General features: G+C 41.2%; 2 protein-coding genes across 3 annotated transcripts; both read right to left on the bottom strand.

Moving 5' to 3' along the window:
• Positions 1-3,367: 3,367 nt before the first annotated feature.
• LOC119342130 lies at positions 3,368-4,366 on the bottom strand. Its single transcript, XM_037613972.1, has one exon. It carries the CDS (start codon positions 3,950-3,952, stop codon positions 3,641-3,643), a length of 312 nt encoding a protein of 103 aa, XP_037469869.1. The 5' UTR covers positions 3,953-4,366; the 3' UTR covers positions 3,368-3,640.
• A 197-nt stretch (positions 4,367-4,563) lies between these two features.
• LOC119342115 (DUF21 domain-containing protein At4g14240-like) lies at positions 4,564-13,740 on the bottom strand. 2 transcript variants are annotated; one of them, XM_037613964.1, is made up of 13 exons: positions 13,413-13,740; positions 12,502-12,578; positions 11,322-11,405; positions 11,117-11,230; positions 9,666-9,752; positions 9,510-9,581; positions 8,869-8,936; positions 8,146-8,233; positions 7,989-8,062; positions 7,459-7,822; positions 6,193-6,239; positions 6,012-6,093; positions 4,564-5,054 (listed from the first exon to the last, which is right to left on the bottom strand). In XM_037613964.1, the coding sequence occupies exons 1-13, from the start codon at positions 13,723-13,725 to the stop codon at positions 4,926-4,928; spliced, it is 1,599 nt and encodes a 532-aa protein (XP_037469861.1). In that variant the 5' UTR covers positions 13,726-13,740; the 3' UTR covers positions 4,564-4,925. The 2 variants fall into 2 exon arrangements, with proteins under 2 accessions (XP_037469861.1, XP_037469853.1); XM_037613956.1 differs by having other exon boundaries at positions 6,012-6,239.
• Positions 13,741-14,032: the final 292 nt, after the last annotated feature.

The following is a 14,032-nucleotide window of genomic DNA, read 5'->3' as shown; positions in this document are numbered from 1 at the left end:
CCGCTGCTGCTGCCCCGCCGACGCCAAGCCCCGCCGAGCCCAGCCGGAGCCGCCGGCGGCCGAAACCGCGATAACCGGTAAAAAACCGATCGGTTCTTCGTCGGTTTATTTTTGATTTATTTAGATTCGATTAGTTAGGTTAGATCGGTTTTATTTTATTGGACCAGTAAATAGCGAACGTTCAGCCGTTAGAATCTGTTAACGAACTAATTCGTTCATTAGTCTCTGTTAGCGGATGTCGTCCGATAGAATTTTCTTTTTCTGTTTATTTTCGCCCATGGACCTATCCGCGTATACTTTTATCACGATTTGGCCCCTGATCTTCAAACTAGCGTAACTTTTAGCTCGTTTATCCAAATTAGATGAAACCAACGCCTAAATCTTTGTATCGATCCCCTCTTTCCAGTAAACCAACTTGAACATGATTTTGACAATTTAAAATTTGAGTTTAGTTCAGTTTAGTATTCGATCTTGTTTCGTTTGTATCTTGAGTGTCGTAGCTCCGTTTGAGTTGATTCTTTTTATAAATCGTAGCTAATCACATATACCTACTATTAAGATCAAATCCACATGAAAATAATGTTGTTAGAGTTTGTTTTCTGTTTAGTTTAGCTTTTGCTTGTTTCGAGTTTTATTTGGATTTTTTGTTGATTTCTTTTTGTTTCGTTTGATTGATTGCTTATGTATGTTGTTGTTTTTCTAGATTTTTTGGAGTGCGAAGCTTGTTACTACAAATCTCTAGAGTTTTTCGATCGTCAGCAAGGCAAGTTACACTTTGATCATACTCTTTTATACCCAGTTTTTACTATGCATTAGTTTTGCCCCTCAAATATTTGCATGAGTAGGATTAGGAACATGTGGTTTGCTTGTAGTACTTGAGGTAGGAACCTATTACCTTTGATCACCCTGGGAATATACGTTATGCTCATTTATTGCTTAGTTGTGCTGGTAGACGGGGATTGGATCGTGATACACATGGAAGTTGTGAGGGCTAATAATTTTGGATAATATTAAGGTGGCAACTTTAATACACATCTGGGTGGATTGGTTGGGGCACCTGGAGAATCCAGTGCTATCCCGTTTGGGAAATCCCGGAGTACCCGTGTGATTCTTCCTTGGTTCGCCACCCAGGCTCAAAGGGATCATATGTTATTTCATGCCTAGAAACTTTTGTGTGCAGCCACAAGCCATTATGGGCTCTAGCATATTTGAGTAAGTTGTATGAGCTCTTGAAGAGGTGGACTAGCAGATGTAGGGGAAAGTAGGTGTACCGGTCTACCCAGAGTAGAGAGTTAATGCTTCAGAAAGACTATGTCTCGATCTTCCAACCATGGATGCGGTCGAGTCTTGTGGGGAAAAGTGTGCAACCTCTGCAGAGTGTATAAACTAATCATGGTTAGCCGTGTCCCCGATTATGGACATCTTGAGTATCTAGAAGTGGATATTATTGTTGATCTCATCACTCTTTAATTAATGAATTGGGTTTAACGATGATACTTGTTTAATGATGGGATTTGAGTTGGAGGAACCTTCTCAAATATTGGTATAACTTGTAGTGAATAAAAATTATTCCTTTGTTGTAGGAAAAAATTAGCTTTATGCAAAACATTAACCCTAGAGCCTCCACCAGCCAAGCATGTAGATATAGTCTCTTGCATTCATTGCTTTACAGTGTAACTCTGCCAGCATATTCAATGTGTTGACCTACATGGCTGCAACGTCTCATGTTGCAGACTTCTCAGACGACGAACAAGGTGCGATAGGTCGTTGTCGTGCACTCAACTATGTCGTTGGAGTTGATGGACTCATTTACCTTCGAATCTTCCACAGTTATTTAGTTTAGATGGCCTTCAACCATTCTATTTTGTGTAATAGATACTCTTTTGAGGACCTCGATGTAATAAGTGTGTGATTGAACTCTATTATAATTTCTCGAGTACTGTGTGTGTCAGCATACCGATCCAGGGATGACACTTAAGCACAGAGACTTCGGTCCATTGGGATCGTGGTCGCTACATTAGTTACTTTTGTTACTTGTTACCTGTTATGAATTACCTTATCACAAAACTATCTGTTACCGATAATTTCAGTGCTTGCAGAGAATACCTTACTGAAAACCGCTTGTCATTTCCTTCTGCTCCTCGTTGGGTTCGACACTCTTACTTACCGAAAGGACTACGATAGATCCCCTATACTTGTGGGTCATCAAGACTCTTTTCTGACGCCGTTGCCGGGGAGTGAAGCGCCTTTGGTAAGTGGAATTTGGTAAGGAAACCTTTATATAGTGTGCTAAAATTTACTATCACTTGTTACTATGGAAAATAATCCTTTGAGGGGCTTGTTCAGGGTATCTTCACCCCAACAAGAAGTGCAAAGAGTTGCTCCTCAACCTACTGAACTTACTGAAAATATTTACTTTTGAAATTCCTTCGGGTATGATAGAGAAACTGCTAGCTAATCCCTATACAGGAGATGGAACATCACATCCCGATATGCACCTAATCTATGTGGATGAAGTTTGTGGATTATTTAAGCTTGCAGGTATGCCCGAGGATGTTGTCAAGAAGAAGATCTTCCCTTTATCTTTGAAGGGAAAGGCATTGACATGGTATAGACTATGTGATGATATTAGATCATGGAACTACAACCGATTGAAACTGGAATTTCATCAGAAGTTTTATCCTATGCATCTGGCTCATCGTGATCGAAATTATATATATAATTTTTGGCCTCGTGAAGGAGAAAGTATCGCTCAAGTTTGGGGGAGGCTTAAGTCAATGTTATATTCATGCCCCAATCATGAGCTCTCAAGAGAAATTATTATTCAAAAAATTTATGCTTGGCTTTCTCATAAGGCTAGTCATAGTGGGAGTAACATAAGTAGTAACATAGATGCCACATAAGCAAAAAAGATGACGTGTCATGTAATTAAAGAGGAGAGAGACAAATAGAGTAACATAATATGTTACCATCACATAGCGGTTTCCAATACAAAATGAGTCTACAAAGCAATAAATGAAGATATGCATGTTACTACACCTATAACACTTACCACTATGAAGGTGGTAACATGCACTAGTAACATATGTATCTTACTAGTCTAAGTTACTCCTCACTATGACTAGCCTAATGATCGTTCTATGCTCAATATTTCTTGTACTCATTCTTTTATGATGAAGAATATTCAATTCAAATGAGATTTATTTGAAATAATTAAATGCAACTCTGAAGATTGGGAACTCGGCGAAGGTAAGGAGTCGGGTATAACCCATAAGTTTGATTGTGTAAATAAGTTCGCGGACGGATGTGGAAGAAAATTTGCGGGTTGTCGTTGAAGATGCCCTAATAACCATAGATAACAAAGATATCATTTTTGTCAAAAAAAAATAGCAAAGATGTTTACAAGAGGCCCCCGCCTATAACAAGTGAAAGATTAGGTCAGCAGTGCACCCACCAAAACTCACACGCTAATCTACTCCCACCTGTCTGGCTGTCCTCCAAAGATTAAACTCAGCCAGGATATTACAAACAGGCTAAATTGCAACTTTCCCAGCTTTATCGTCGATATCTTGTTCAGTGAGATTGGCTACCCCAGAATCCACGAACTGCTCTAAAACATCAGTTGAGGACGACGCAATCACTACGACGACGATTCCACGAAACAAACACAACCAGTGTCGGACTCGGCATCAGATGCCTCCCTTCCGACGACCATGCCTCCGCCACCGGCCGCCGCGCGGCCGTCCCGTCTCTTCCTGGCCCCCAACCAGCGCCGCCGCCGCCGAGCCTCCACCTCCAAGGCGCGCTGCTTCCGGCCCCGCTGCTGCAGGACCTTGCCGCACGAGTCGCAGGAGACGAACTCGCCCTCCATCCTGACGCGGCGGAGGCCGCCGCAGTGGCCGCACGCCATGAGGGCGCCCGTGGCCGCCACGTACCGCCCAGACATCGTCATCTCTGCTCCGCACAGAGGCGCGCGCGTCGGGGGCGCCGCTGGTTTGGGGGTCGACCGGCCGGGTTCGTCAGCGCATCCTTGTGCTCGATTGCTCGGCTCCCGTTTCGTGGATTATGGTAGCGTATATGTAAGGCGAGGCCCGGAACCGAGTCGGATCGGAAACCCGACGCGCTTTAGTTGCAGGTATCTTGGCAGCCAAGTTCATTCTTTTCTTAGAAAGACCAGAGTGGAAGGAAGGATCGAGATATAGGAAGAGTAGAGCACACGTAACCTATGCAGCGTAGGAAGACAAACGTTGTTTTATCCGGAAAGGGGTGGTGGAAGCCTTGGCATACGCAAGGCCATGTCGGTCTGGACTTCACTTCCACTCGGACCGCTCGTATTTTCCAGCAAGCATGAAAATCGCACGCAATATTTTCTCCAGTACAACGTCTCAACCCCACATTTTCTTTAACACAATACAGATGCAAACGCTTATAAATATGCGCATACATTCACCCATATGAACGCGCGCACACACACACTATGAGCACCTCCAAGACACTAAGCCGGCATATCATCTTAAGATTTACGGAACAAACTCCATTAAAAAAAAACTGATGCTAACAAAATGTTGTAAAATGCTCGTACATGAGCCGGGATTTTGTTGACTACACCAATAGTCAATTTGAAGTCAGGCACAGCGTGTAGGCATTCCACCTTATAATATTCCACGTGCTCGACATTCAGAAAGTCTGCGGGACCATCTAATTTATCATTTGCACTAGTTCCAAGTCTACGATTCCCAAATGTCAGTAGTTGCTACCGTCCCAGTGATGAAACTCAACGCTGACATAGTGACATTCATGACAAGGTTCAAATTGCTACTGTTGAAATTTACGCGAGCAAACTCGTATTTACTCTCACTGGATATAGCAACATCACAACATGCTTCCATGCGCCCCGTCGCTCTATTTATGCGATGCATCTACAATTACCTCCTATTTTCCAGCAGAGGTTCGACAAGGTTCACCTGCTTTGATGGGTTTGAATCACCTTCAGTAGCAGGCTTTTTCAAAATTCCAGCAGGCTGTCCAGCCTGCCCTTGCCGGCTCTGTGCTCCCTGCAATGAAATAGGGTGAGACACCATCATGTAACTGTGAACTGTGATTCATGAGTTAAATGTCAGTAGGAACCTTTCCTACTGTCTTTGAAGGTTCAAAAAAAAAATATAGCAATTATCATAGAAGCAAGACTAAAGGTTATATTATTTTTTATAAAGATAAGACTAAATTGCAGTCTATTTAGCAAAGAATGTGTTTTATGCGCAACAATATAAGTTCGAGTAAGACTGACTTCTACAGATTTTGGCAACTCCAACTTAACAGTTCATATATCACAAAGGCTTACGAAATAACTTTCACCAAACAATCAGTGTAACCAGGAAAAGAATGCCCAACGAGCATATGGGTAAAGAATTGAAGAAGATTAACATTGCCAACAGAAATTTATATTAAATTTAACTTTGTATGCTATAATTTGCTTTTGGAAGATGCAGCATTTTGTAGAGGTAGACTCCTAAAGAATCGCCACAACTCAGATGCTAGCTAGAAGCCTATAGAAAACTGAACTCGAAAGTGAAAACAACGAAAACACAAAGGATCCACTTTGGGCATTGAACTTCGCCTCAACTCCACCTTTGGTCCTAAACTTAACAACCGTCTGAAACAGACCTTAAAAACCAAAACTGTCTGCTTTAGCCCCTTGACCAATTCTGAGGCCATTTAGAATGGGGATGGTGCATATTGTACAAAAAAAGATGATCAAAAACTGCACAAGAAGACCAAGATTATAGTCATCTCTTGTTTCATAAGTATACCGTTTTAGTACTTCTGTTGTTGAAGTGCACATATAATCATATTTCAACCAGTTTCCTACACGTAATAATATTTTACCATGTACTAGTATCAGGATTTGTTCAAAGGCACATGTACTCATATATAAATGAGAGTAGATGGAGAAGGGAGGAGAGGACTCCCACCAACACTTCCGCACATGGTAAGTAAAAAATGGCACTTACGGAAGCCTTTTGAGCAGTTAATCTTCTAACTGATGGAGCCCTTGCAACTGATGACGCGGCAGCAGCAGCAGCTACCCGGATCCTGTAAGGAATATAATTCATTTTTGTGCATATAATATACTCAGCAGAAGTTGAAGAATGCAGCTTGTAGCAAGCAGTTCCTTTAAAGATGAGACAATACCTTTTATGAACATCAACATATTCATCGGTTTCATCCACTATCTCTTCCTGCAAAATCAGAAAACTCAAAACGGTGAGAGATTAAAAAGATGTTTGAATCAAAATTACGAACTGCATGAATGCCTCCAATTGGGATGATTATCGTCTTAGGATAGATTTCAAATAACAAATGCTAGGATTTTTTTCCTAAATAGCGAATGAAGCAACCTCCAGAAACTTGATAAGATTCAATTCATCAGACCAAGCAATCTGCGTATAAGTAATGGGTGGTTAGATGGTCAAGAGGCAGAGTATATGCATGACAAAACTGTCTACAGACATCATAATCCTCTAGAGGGTTTTTTCCCTTGAGCCGGGGCAAATGAATTGGCCCGACTGACCATGGGAGTCTTAGTTTGGTCATGGTTGAGTGTTGGTCGTGCTTATTCTAGCTGAAATAGTGGGGTGTGTGGGTGCTGTTATACTCTATAATCATCTAGGGGTAGCAACTCATAATAATAGGGATGTGTGCATCATCGTGATGCAGAGGCCGGGGCTTTCCCGCTTGTCAAATAAAGGCTTTATTCGTAATATCGAGTCAAGAAGATAAGGTAATAAATCTGTTTGGTTTTGTCTTTTCCTGATCCAAACTATACAAGTAAATATCCATGCTCTATGCTTCCTTTCAGACACTCTTAAACTCTGTTTGCCAATAGGTGGAACTCTTTGTGTTGCCCAATCCCCATGTTTCAGTATAAATTATCTAGGACCAATACAAATGATTGTCAGTGTTTGGCTATACACAACGAATACAATAGTTCAGAAGGTACATAAACAGAAGCCGTGATAACTTGAAAGAGGTTCCCAAAATCATCAAATATTTCAGATGATTAAACTGAATCATGTAACTCATCTTGAAAATAGTATCCGTTTTCCTGAGGAAAAACGACAAGAGCTATACCATAGATTGGTTGTTACAAGCCAAAATGAAAGTGCACTTCAAGTGTTGACTAAAAAATCAATTAATTATAATAGACATGGTTCTTAGATCATCTCACAATTTACCAAAACTGTCACATGATACTATATCTCCCTGCTTTCCAGTACAACATCTACAACAGAAAACACAAGAGTAAAACAATGAAATGTTCGGGTGCATACGTTCAATATACTGGATTCAGATTGTGTTTTTTGTACTAATAAACCACATATTCGACCGTCCACGATACAGCAGAAAAACAAAACAATGATACATTCCAAAGAACAAATTAGCCAGCTTACAGCTTACCTGCAAGAGTTCTTCAAATACATCTTCAAGTGTGATGATACCAATGACCTCGCCTTCCTCTATGTCCTCTGATGACCGACCCACTCCACTCAATGGTTTATCATTTTGCTGCACAGAGTGGTGTTTGTTTCCATTAGTCTGCCTGCTATGTGGTGCTTCAATGTCGACAACCACACTTTCCGCCCTTTCTTCAGCACTGGATAGTAAGGGTGCAGTCAGCTGTGTTGCCCCAGCTGGTTCCATGTTTGGTTCAGTTGTGTCGGCTGGAGGATTCTTTGGTCTAGCCTTCACAACAGCAGCCATATGGCTACTCCCTTTCTGAAACTCGTTCAATATGTCATACAGAGGCATGTCCGCCGGAACCCTGAAAAGGTAAATATTGATCAATGATTTCTCAGATTATCTTAGAGGTATCGTACACCAAAGGAGATGGTGAAACTGCTGGAACAATTGTACTTCAACTGCTAGACCAATTGTATCACACACAGAAACCAAAAAAATCTGAAGTATATAAGACAAAAGGTGTATACCTCGGAATCCTTCGAATAGAAACCGCACTAACTGGTGTCTCTGTTTCAGCACGAACTGTCAGAAGACTTTTCACCTAGTTAAATTCAAAATGGTTGAGTTAGTGAAGAACATACACGACAAATCACTCTAATGCTTCATGGTATAATTGGCACTTACCAACAGGAGGCCAATAACATTTCTAGGGTTTCCTGAGTACACAGGCACACGGCTGTGGCCCCGGGCAAGAATTTTACCAATTGCTTCCCTGCAAATGCAAGTAAAGAAGATTGGCAATGTGCCTTACAAAAACTGCTGCAAGTAAAATAAGTATGTCTGAAAAAAATTCCATAACATAGTGTTCTGGACATATCATTATTTTTATTAATGATTAAACAAAATTTGTTATTCCTAAGTCAACTATCATTATGAAGGCGTAGAGTTGCATCATCATGAAGCCTAAATTACACGTGTTATGCAGAATACAAAAGATTGTGTCATCTAACTTCAGACCCACAGATAGATAGAAGAATCAGGAGTTATAGGATGGACTTGAACCTTACGACTATAGGAGGGGCAGTACAGACAACCAGATATTGTAAACTGCTTATTGCAACCTTTCAGGTGAAGCAAATGAGCACTAAGTGAATCTGGATCTAATGTGTGTCATACTAACTTTGTTCATTGGAATTGACGTGCACATCATGAACACATGGCAGCACCCGATAACCAAAACCAAGATTATATACACAATGGCAAAACTCGACAAAAAGGACAACAAAAACAAGAAAGTACAAGGAAAACAAAGAATAACAAAATGGAATACAATAAAAATATAGCATGAACAATAACTGATAAAATGAGCAAAAGTTCTAGTGTAATGAGTGGGACTGTTATTTTTACCAATCCAATTTGGAGTCCACGTCTAGTGAGAAAGTTGATTCGATAGGTGTCATAGCTTCTTGAGCAGTCTGCACACACAGATATAATAAGATTTCTGCCGAATGAGTTAAAATAACTCACGCTTTCTCATTCTCAGTATAATCAAGCCGTTCTCTGTCAGCACTGTTCTGTTAAATCGAAATCATCATTCACTTTGTTTCTTTCAAAGAGTTGCAATGAAAATGAGGCACCTAATTCTGAATACAACACAGAGGATTGCTCAAGGCTTGTGAAAAAGATTAAAAATACTTCTCAAGAGTAACATGTTTTCTGAAGCTACAAGCCCATAAATAACTTATCCAAAATACGAAGGGAGCTATAAAGCATGAAATAGATCAAAGTCCTGTACAGGCAAGATCATTGGAGATACAATCACATCATCAAATGTTAAGAGACTAAAGACAAGAATCGTAGCTCAGTTTCTTTTATTCTCCTCCAAAAGCCAAAAAAGGCAGCCTCTAGTCACACATAGAGAATAGTAAGTCAAGCAACATCTAACTTCGCACTAAGTTTATTTGAATTTTGGTTACCAATGTTGCCTTCAGATTATGCTTACGCATTACATATAGAAACAGAAGATAAATTATAAACATGATGTGCACCTTTTCAGTCAAGTCCAAAGCTCCACTTATGATTGTAGTCTCATCATGGGTAAGCTCCCCACCCTTACCAGCCTGCCAGGGTATAAGCATTTAAATGAGAGAATCTTAGATAGAAAATGTGAACTTCGTAAAAAGTTACATGTTCATATCATGTACCTCTTTGCTGTGTATAGAAACAAGAGCTTTCAGTTGAGCTCGCCTAAAGAGTGCAGATTCATTATGCCCAAGAGCGCAGTCTAGGAGCTGGGATAACATCAAAGTTCCAAATACTTCAATAACCCCTTTAAAAATCAGGTCAACTACAATTCAAACTCATAAGAAAAAGAATAAAACACAACAACACAAAATTCACATACTATTTTCCAGTTCAAAAATTTGCATACTTATTGTAGATTTGTAATCAAGTTAGTTTTTACTAAAAGCTAAGAAAATACAAATCTGCAAGAAATCAAACTCCCATGATCCCATCAACATGTCAAAACTGCATCAAAATTCTGGACTGAATTGTAGTATAAGGCATTAAATGCTCACAGGAACTTTACACGATACATTCGGTAATCATGCATTACTCATGTGAATAGAAGCTTCAATACAACTACAACAAAGGACATTGATTAACCTACTCTAAGCTGATATGATGTGTCAGACATAAATCCTCAATGGAATGTACCAAAGGGTCAATCCGTGAGGGCTTGTTGGAGTCTATAGCAATAATTGTGTGTTGTACCATAGCAGTGCCAGAACCCTCACACCTTTACAAATACTGCTTGATTACAATTGTAGTTGGACTCTAATCTGAACCCAACTTGGACTCCAACTGGACCCAATTACTGACTCACCGACATATTGCCTGCTAGCATTTTCATAAACTGTGCTATGCAAGACAGGCTTATCAGGAAAAAATGGCAACCAAAAAAAAAATCCCCGCGCATAAGTGAGTTCCAATGTGGTCAGCTTAGACTCAGGAGATCATTGGTGTTCCACAAGAGTCACTCATGAAGAACCAATATCAATTTTCGATTTAAAAAAAAAAGAAATAAGACCAGCGAATCGATCCCAAGAACACATGAGGACTTCAGAATCTGGACAAATATCTAAAAAATCCGAAATAAAAGTACCCTTTTGAATCCATCAATTGCAATGTACTTAATACAGAACCAAAACTAAGCCCTTAAATTCCAATGCTTTTACTAGTTTCTTTAGCCAGATGCATGATGGGATTCCAACTATTAACCATATTTACGATCACTAGTAGCTGTTCTTCTGTTCTCGATACATCTAGCAGCACTGCTTTCAACATATGACGGGGAATAATTAATAAAATTAATCGTTGTGGGGCTACTAAATACTCCCTCCGTCCTAAAATAAGTGTCTCAAACATACAGAGCTACAAGGGCTAAAGCATAAAAACTAGAAATAACTTGCACATTAACTATCAGAATCTCCAATTAGGATAGTGCAATCCAAATACCAATCTGCCCATCAATTGTGCCACTAAATTGAGCATATGCCTTGTAATAATCTAATTCATGGGATTTCAAAACCATAGATTCTATGCAACTAACTCATGGGCACCAAACTTGAAAAGGGCATATAAATTTCTTTACCTTCCCAATAGGGTATGCAATAGGATAGCACATGATCATGAGGATACGTACAAGCCATACAAAGTTAGCACCCACTGCCAACCCATACCTAGTACAGATTGCTTGTGGTATAACCTGGTGCCAAAATAGGAAATCAATTAGACCATACCTGGCATTGTAGAGGAAATAATAACACGAAATAATAACAATGTTTGGAAAGCAGTACCTCCCCAAAAGCAAGAACAAATGTCACTGACAAGACAACAGCGACAACAGGATGAAAAATCCTGTCAAGGAATATAGGAAGAGCCTGCAAAGGCCACGAGCACAAATGAAAAAATTACTGGCTAAAACAAAGCAGTGTGCAAAAGGTACCAGAGAATGCATTCAATATTAACCAATGGCTGTATGATTCTGAAATAAAGCGGATGGTGGGAACAAGTAGTGCACATGCATGTCAACTATACTACTCCCTCCGTTTCAGTTTGCAAGTCCTGCGCGTATACCTAGGTTGCCAATTTTATCACCGTAATATAAACTATATAACACAAAAATTATACAGTTTGAAAATAGAACATCTGAAGTTCATAATGGTATGTTTTTTGTAATATATGACTTCTATTAGGTTGATCAAATTGACGACCTAGGGGTACGCGCACGCCTTGTAAACTGAGAGAGAGGGAGTAGGAGAAAGAACTACATAATAAGTTTTGCAAATGTGAAACAATGAATGCAGAAGATCCTTTGTGCATAGCTGGAAAAACAATATACCTAGGACAAGGATGCATATGACAACATGGTATGACTTATGAATTATGAATCCACTTAGCAGTCAACACCCCAGTTATATTGTACTTGACGCGTGTTTTATCTCGGAGCATGCACTTCCAATTTGCAAAATCACGTAAAATGAAATATAGACAGTTGCATATCAATCCTATCGCAAATGAAAAATACGATAGCACTGTCCACTTCGTGAATAATTCTACAGAGGATGCAATAAGCACGACAGTCAATCTCATCCAAACTTTTTTCAAGGCATTAACATAGAAATAAAGCCTCTTCTCCGCAATTTTAATAGTACAACTAAAGTAAAATGGTGTGCGGATTCTGATGAGCACCCAAGTTGCAGATCGGAATGACTAGGTATCTGTAGCATAAATATTATTCAGCTCAACACCTCTGTCTTTAAAGTCATTTATGTGTTCAGATAGAAAAGTGGTGTATTGAAGTTCTCTCTGTCGATTCGTTTGTCTGCACTAGACCATATCTTAACATGTTTACCAGTATATGTTCATCAGAATCATAGTTAGAAACTTGGAAGAGAGGCAATATGCTTGCAGAATGTACTGATGACAGTGCAATATAGTGTGATAAATCATTAAAAAATGCAACAAATTATGTACCTCCATGGCAACAGCATTACACAGTAGCAGGGTGACAAGAAGTTGGTGCTGCTTTTGAACAACTGGAAGGATAGTAGCTGCAGCAAACAAAACACACAAGTAACTAAAACACGAACAGTGACAAAACCCGAATATTAAATTACAGATTTTCAAAAGAAGAAAAGTGATAGTAGCATCAGTGTAGAGGCACACATTAAATAAAACCTGCTGAAAGAGGTGACAGTTAAGAGTAACACGCGATAGGCAGTATCGCCACTTTGGCGTTTTAAGTGAAAATTCCTACCACCTGAAGGTCCGAGGCTCCGTAATGTCTGGTGACAGATTATGTCAATTTACAGCATATCAGAAGGATAAACAAAAACACCAAAAGTTACAGCAGCCATAGTTGCATGACACCCCTGTAAACAAATGTGACAGATCAAAGAAGCACTAGATTACATATTTATAGTATATCTACTGCATGATACTTCCAATTCCCAGTTGATTAAAGTATCCTCTGATCATTTCATATCTGCCCACGTAAGATGTGAGTCCTGCAAAAAGCCAAATCCCATCCACACCCCCTTTTCCCATTTCCTCAATTCCTCACTACCTTTTTGTTCGTCCAACTTCCCTTCCACAACACTTTTAGAAACATGTCATCATTAGTAACGAATTTTTTAACTGCCAGAACCAAAAAAATTACAACTAGATGATTTAGCGCATGAGCAGACATGGTCGGAGCCCTTAAATCCTTCCGATTCGTAGCATAAACGGTAGTATAAACCACAATTTTCAACCATTCAGTAACGATGCCCACAATCCCCAAAATGTAACGTACCGCTACCTCGTAAAATCATCACTCCTTAAACGGAAAACAGATCGAGCACAACGAGGGGGGACGAGGAAAAGGTTAGGGGTTCGGATCGGACCAGCCTGCGCCTTCTCGGAGTCGGTGCCGCTGCGCTGGAGGATCTCGAGCTCGACGAGGCCGAGCGACATGAGCCCGAGGGTGAGCCCCGACATGATCCCGGCGAAGAGCACCAGGAAGCAGGAGATGCCGGCGTACGCCCACCACCCGACCGACCCGAATGGCGTGTCATTCCCCTTGAGGATCACAGCCGCCACGCTCACCCCCGCCGCGGCGGCGGCGCTCGACGCCGGGCGCGCCGTCGCCGCGACGGCCCGCACCGCCGCTGCCAGGCTCGCCCCCCTCGCCCTCCCGGCTCCGGCCACCGCCGCCATCGCGCTCGCGCTCCCGCCGCTCCGATGTGTCAGAGCCAAAGCCCCACAGCCCGACAAGCGCTGGCACCGTATAAGGATGTGGGTGAGAGGTAGGCGACAAGATCACCAGGAGCTCAAAGCGGAGCGGAGCGGAGCGGGGCGCGGGAGCCGTCCGATGCGCCGCGAGGCGTGGAGGTGGCCGTCGATCGGACGGCTGACGAGAGGAGCGCGGGGACACCTGTCCCGCCGCTCGGGTACTACCCGCTGCGGCCGGGCGGTGCACGTCTTTGGCATTTTGGACCGTGGACCGGAAAATTGGCGGTGGCTG

The sequence above is a fragment of the Triticum dicoccoides genome, chromosome 1B, assembly GCF_002162155.2.
Source record: "Triticum dicoccoides isolate Atlit2015 ecotype Zavitan chromosome 1B, WEW_v2.0, whole genome shotgun sequence".
NCBI classification, from domain to species: domain Eukaryota; kingdom Viridiplantae; phylum Streptophyta; class Magnoliopsida; order Poales; family Poaceae; genus Triticum; species Triticum dicoccoides.
The sequence above is the reverse complement of the archived record's forward strand: the minus strand, read 5'-3'. Positions and strand labels throughout refer to the sequence as shown.

What these genes read in the sequence shown, in the direction of transcription:
- LOC119342115 (XM_037613956.1), bottom strand. Translation starts at nt 13,725, where the DNA reads ATGGCGGCGGTGGCCGGAGCCGGGAGGGCGAGGGGGGCGAGCCTGGCA. An exon ending in ATGTTATTGGCCTCCTGTTG is followed by an intron (nt 8,063 to 8,145) that starts GTAAGTGCCAAT and finishes GAATTTAACTAG; the next exon opens with GTGAAAAGTCTTCTGACAGT. An exon ending in TAACTGCTCAAAAGGCTTCC is followed by an intron (nt 5,055 to 6,011) that starts GTAAGTGCCATT and finishes ATTTCATTGCAG; the next exon opens with GGAGCACAGAGCCGGCAAGG.
- LOC119342130 (XM_037613972.1), bottom strand. Translation starts at nt 3,952, where the DNA reads ATGACGATGTCTGGGCGGTACGTGGCGGCCACGGGCGCCCTCATGGCG.